This window comes from Tarenaya hassleriana, unplaced genomic scaffold (assembly GCF_000463585.1).
Source record: "Tarenaya hassleriana unplaced genomic scaffold, ASM46358v1 Cleome396, whole genome shotgun sequence".
Lineage (NCBI taxonomy): Eukaryota > Viridiplantae > Streptophyta > Magnoliopsida > Brassicales > Cleomaceae > Tarenaya > Tarenaya hassleriana.
In genome coordinates, this window is record NW_010966857.1 from 42,060 (window position 1) to 48,065 (window position 6,006).

Below are 6,006 nucleotides of genomic sequence, written 5' to 3' on the forward strand. Positions count from 1 at the left end.
CGCCTTGTGTAGCCAAATCCAAGTTTGGTCGGTCTCCTCTTGCCATTCTCGTGCGAACGTGTGAGCTGCTGGGCTTGGGCCGTCATAGGTGAGGGATAGGCCACTCGGAGTGGTGGGCTGGCGTCCCATCATGATCTCGAACGGTGACTTGCCGGTCGACTCGCTTTTGTGGAGATTGTGCGAGAATTGCGCCATGCTTAAGTGTCACGACCAGTCTTCTTGGTGGGGCGAGACGTAATGCCTAAGGTAGAGCTCCAAAAGTGAATTGATCCTCTCCGTTTGGCCGTCGGTCTCGGGGTGGAATGCTGTGGAGAATCGGAGTTGTGTCCCCATGAGTTTGAACAACTCTGTCCAAAACTTGCTGGTGAAGCGACCATCTCGGTCACTAACAATGGACCGAGGCAGTCCCCAAAGCTTGAGCACGTGAGTGAAGAAGGCTTGAGCTACTTCATCGGCCGGACATTGGCTAGTGAGCGGGATGAATGTCCCGTACTTGTTGAACCTGTCCACCACTACAAAGATAGCTCCAAAACCATTAGAGTTAGGCAATTTAGTAATAAAGTCCATGGATACCGATTGCCAAGGGTGGTCCGCAATGGGGAGAGGCTTGAGAAGGCCTGCTGGTCGTCTTTGCTCGATCTTGTCTTGTTGGCACACAAGTCAAGTCTCCACATAAGCCTCGATGTCTTGCTTCATCTTCGGCCAATAATAGTGCTCGGTCACCAAGGCAAGTGTCCGCTTTTCTCCTGGATGTCCAGCCCACTTAGAGTTGTGGGACTCTTTGAGGATCTCCCGTCTAAGCTCCTCGCTCTTTGGTACGTATATCCTGCGTCCACGAGAATAAACAAGACCATCCTTTTCCCAAAACTTACGAGTTTGGTGTTGTCGGACGAGCTGGAGGAGGTGGTTGGCCACGGGATATTGGGTCATGGCCTGTCGAATCCGCTCTTTGAAATCGGACCTAGGCTCACTTTCCGTGAGTGTGGCCAACTCGGGTTTGCGGGAGAGAGCGTCCGCGACCACGTTTGCTTTGCCGGGCTTGTACTCCAACGTGTAATCGAACTCCGCAAGGAAGTCTTGCCATCGGGCTTGCTTAGGGCTGAGCTTCTTCTGTGTTTGAAAGTAGCTCGTTGCCACATTATCTTGGCAATTTTTTGAGTTTTTAAAATCTAAAAACTTCAAAAGTTCTCTCCATTCAAGGCATTAATCCAAAAAAATTTAGCTTTTGGTTTTTAGTTCATTTTTTTCTATAAATTAGGCCTTGAATGAGTGGAGTTTTTAGAATCCAAAAACCAAAAAAATTATCATTCAAGTTTTAACAAAATTACTTTTTCTAAAAACCTGGAAAGCCGTTTTAGTGAAAAAATCAAAGAAAAATCAAAAACTACTTTTTTTTAGTTTTCAAATATTATAGAATCCAAAAGCCAAAAACCAAAAACTAAAAATCAAAATCCAAAAAATAAAACTAAAAACCCAAAATAAAACTCATTCTCATTCAAAGCCTAAGTTTTCCTGGTTTTTATAAAAACCAAATTTAAAAAGCTTGAGACAATTTTTTGAGCTTTTAAAATCTAAAAATTCCAAAAACTCTCTCCATTCATGGCAATCTAATTCCAAAAACTCAAAATAAAAATCTCATCGATTCAACACCACAATCCCAATAAAATAGGAAAAATATAAATAACAGAAAATCAGGAAAATTAATTGTAGAAAATAAATAAATAAAAAAGTATTCTGTAATATCTAAATTTTAAGTTACCCTAAATAAAAAAAAAAAAGTATTAGTCCCCTCCGCCTTGTCCACCAGACGAAACAACTTCCTCTCCTCCTCTGCCCGGGTTTTAAAAAAAAGTTTGGATGGGCCGGGCCCATTTGGTAAATGGATATGGAATGTGGCTTTTAATGACATTTTGGTAAGCCCGAAACTACTAGAAAACATTCTGGAATTAGGTTTGTGCTATATATGTGAAGGCGGAACCTGCAGAAGCCCTGGCCATTTCAGTCGCTTGCCGCCGAGGACGACGAGAGAGACGCTCTCTAGGTACCTAACCCTCTCTCTTTCTTGTTCGCCATTGTCTCTCAACGAGTCTTATCTTCTCAATCATTGGATTAGCGCTTGTGCTAAGAGTAACGCCAACTGGTATCTCGGTTTAGCTGTCGTTTTCGTTTTTGAAATCGAATTACTGTGTTTCGATTTCGAAATTTGTGCCATTCGGTTTTCGTATCGTGTTTCTATTTTTACGCTTTATTAAATAAAAACTGATTTGGATGGATTCTGGAGAATTTAGGTTGCATTATGCATTTTTTACCAAAAATATGTTTTTATGTAAGCAATTTTCGGATTTCAAGTACCGTGGGTAACCCAACATTTTTTCTGGTATTGTACGAGTACCCGAGACCCTCGGGTAGGTACTGATCAAAATTTGATACCCGCGGTCTTCGGGTACTATATTTTTTTGGATATTCGAACCATGTCCGCGCCTGGTACTTACTACCTTTGCACTGAATCTGTCAAGTCTAGTTCGTTTTCTTATTCTAAAAAAAATTCGGGACCTTGAATTTATCCTTTTGATGTTTCTATTTTCTTCTTCAATTCATTAGGCCATACCGATATTGTTCTTGGTTGGGGGATTTTGTATAGTGACTTGAGAATTTGTGCGTCATTATCATCACATAACTGCGATTTTCTCTTGTGTTCATTCTTATATCTGTTTTTTACTGATCTTTGAAATATAAGGATTTGTTCCTAACATGTGAGACTAGGAAGGTAAAACTTGGTTGTTGGATAGCAGGGGAAGCGATTCAAGACCACCAATACCATTACAAGGCAATGATATCTATCAAGTACTAACTTTGTGTTCTGTTTATATCCGTTTGTTGCATGTTCTACAGAAGCCGATGGCTGGGAGAGCCGCACAAAACGTGGCAAAGACCATGACGGGTTTTCAGTACCCATGGAGAGACAAATTGGAGAAGTACAGAAGCGAGCTGACAAAAGGTGTGTGGGGTTACTGGGAGATGGGGGCGTGGAAGCCGCTGGGAATAAACGCGCGGATGAGGGCGAGGCTAAGGAAGGAAGTATTGCTGGCAGGGGAAGATTGGACCTTTGATCCCGAGAGGAAGGAGATGAGGACTAAAAGGAAAGGGCACAAGTGCGACAGAATAGCGGCCGAGAAACGAGAGAACACAGTGAAGCTGATGGAGAAGATGCCCAAGATGTTGTTGGATTACAAGAAGAGAAAATGGGAGAAGAAGATGAAAGAAGAAGATAAAGCCAAGGAAGAGAAGTGAGCAGGAGACAAAACAACGTCCAAGGATTTTTTTTTTTTTCCTTCTGTTCAGTTTAGAGAAACGGCGGTCTGATGAATAATAGACCTGTCTGATTCAGTTGCTTGTTCTGAATGACTGAATGAAACCAGGAGCTCTTTTGTTTTGTAAGATTGTCTTATGGACTCTTCCATGTCGCAGCTTTTATGATTGGGGAGATCTGAGTGATTTTTTAAAAAAAATTTAAATTACCTATTGTCTATTTATACTGCAAATACGATTAAGACAATTATAGATTAAAGCTAAAACCGATTAAAAAAAAAGGGGCCAAATGACAATAGGAATCTCTTCTTTTATCCGCAAAAAGGGAAAAATGAAAGGTCCCACCGAGATTTGAACTCGGGCTATTGGATTCAGAGTCCAATGTCCTGACCACTAGGAGTAATAAAATAAATTATTAATCGTCTATGCTAAATAGAAATTTTAATTTGCGAAATTTTTTATTAGGAGAGGAAATAAAATCTAAAATTTTTTTAGTTATCATTGCTTTTTAGAGTATGGACGTTTGGACTTGCTAGAAAAAGAGAGGGATGTTGGATTTATGTTTTAAAACCGATTTAGATTAAGATTTTTGGTTCAATTATAAACTTTTCAGCTTTTCGGTTTCAATTTGACAATCTTTCGTTTTATTTACATGAGGTGGTAGCTATCTGTTGCATACGTGTTATTTATGATCTACATAGGATGCTATGCTACGTGAGATCACAAAAGTTTAACGTGGTAAAATTAGTCAAATTAGGATATTTATTTGTCAAATTGAAAATTGAAGATTTAATTAGGTACGGAATTTATGTGCAATTGTTTTAAAAAAAATGCATGACACGGACACGTGCATAATTACCCGGATGCAGCTGGATCCTGATTTGATATTTCATTCAAATCTTGACTTTTCTCTTTTTTCAAATAATAACTAATTTTTTTTGGGTAAATATAATAATAACTAATCTTTGTTAAAGTAAAGAGGAGACCAATTATAATACGATGCTTAAATCTTTGTATTGTTTTTTTTAATAAAGGTTTTTTTTTTTGGTAAAAAGGTAAATATTATATAAATATAAAAGTTAGATTACAAAACCAGCCGTAGCTGTACAAAATGGGATACCATATTACATGTCACCAGAGAAGTTCCAAAATTATGTATGGTGCAGCTGCGATGGGATGCGTGCAGAAAGGTAAAACCAATGCTCAAGTGAAGAAGCATTGTCTCGTGGATCAACTTGCTTAGTGGATAGTAGGGTGTTCCTCATAATTCTGTCAATATGATCCCGCAAAACAGTATTTGGTACCCGCTTGCCGGAGAAGATCCTTTGATTTCTTTCCTTCCAGATCTGATATGCCGTGATCTGTAAGAGGAGCTTGGCTAGTAGCATTCTGCTGTTTTCTCGATCATTTCCTACATTATCAATCCAATTTCCGCAGTGGGTGATGGTTGCTAGAGGCGATTCCCAACACAAGCTGCCTAGTGTCTGCCATATGACTGCACTGTAGGTACACTCAAAGAAGAGATGAGAGTGTGATTCCAGAGCAGCTTCACAAAGTACACAAATGGGGTCTATTTGCATTCCCCAACGTAGCAGACGATCTCTCGTGGGCAACCTATGATACATGCACAGAGCCAAGGAAGCCTCACTCGTTTCCTTCAGTGAAATGCGGTTTGTACGTGAGTGACTTATGTTGCCTTTGGGTAATGAATGCAGCTAGCTCAAGACCAGGGGACACTTGGAGACTCATTAAGGTATTGGTACATATATATTTAAGAGGAGAACCAGGCCAAAGGGCTCTCGGAATCTGATAACATGTATTTTGGTGATATTTTGGTATAAGATGTCTAGTGCATTTTACTCGGTTTTGCATGTTTATAGGCATTCTAGAGTACATTTGGTCTCGATATTGTTTGGTTGCTTTCTTTGGTGTCAAACAGGTATTCATGCATAAAAAAGAGTAAAAGGAGTGGAAAACATGGACTACGGAACATCACAGACGAAACGGGAACATTTGGAGTTGTTCCGGGGAAAAACACGAAGCCTAAAAAGTCAGATCTTGCAAGTCCAATAACTTCCACTCTACAAGTTCGAATTGTACGTTCTTTACCTCATTGGAAAGCTCTCTTCAATATCTACGCATAGACACCAAGATCGCACAAATCCGACATTGGAGCAGAAAGTTATGAGCAAATCTATCAAGCATGTTCGAGTTGAAGAATCGACACGGACCGTGTTGAATTCGACACGACCATGTTGTGTCCGTGCTGAAAAAAGTGAAGTTTTGCTCAGAGAATTGACACGGACCATGTTGTCATTCGACACGGCCGTGTTGATTCAAACTCGCACGTGTTCAGCCCATGTCTAAAGTGCAGATTTTTAATAGAGAATTGACACGGACCGTGTTGCATTCGACACGGCCGTGTTGCATTACGGGAAAACTCGAATTGTACGTTCTTTACCTCATTGGAAAGCTCTCTTCAATATCTACGCATAGACACCAAGATCGCACAAATCCGACATTGGAGCAGAAAGTTATGAGCAAATCTATCAAGCATGTTCGAGTTGAAGAATCGACACGGACCGTGTTGAATTCGACACGACCGTGTTGTGTCTGTGCTGAAAAAAGTGAAGTTTTGCTCAGAGAATTGACACGGACCGTGTTGTCATTCGACACGGCCGTGTTGATTCAAACTCG

The 6,006-nt window shown here is 40.4% G+C and overlaps 1 protein-coding gene across 1 annotated transcript; it reads left to right on the top strand.

Moving 5' to 3' along the window:
- The first annotated feature begins 1,937 nt into the window (after positions 1-1,937).
- On the top strand, positions 1,938-3,474 carry LOC104823111. The gene is made up of 2 exons (XM_010554535.1): positions 1,938-2,041; positions 2,893-3,474. Exon 2 carries the CDS (start codon positions 2,899-2,901, stop codon positions 3,289-3,291), a length of 393 nt encoding a protein of 130 aa, XP_010552837.1. The 5' UTR covers positions 1,938-2,041; positions 2,893-2,898; the 3' UTR covers positions 3,292-3,474.
- The last annotated feature ends 2,532 nt before the right edge of the window (positions 3,475-6,006 follow it).

Coding starts and splice junctions, on each gene's coding strand:
- LOC104823111 (XM_010554535.1), top strand. CDS start 2,899: ATGGCTGGGAGAGCCGCACAAAACGTGGCAAAGACCATGACGGGTTTT.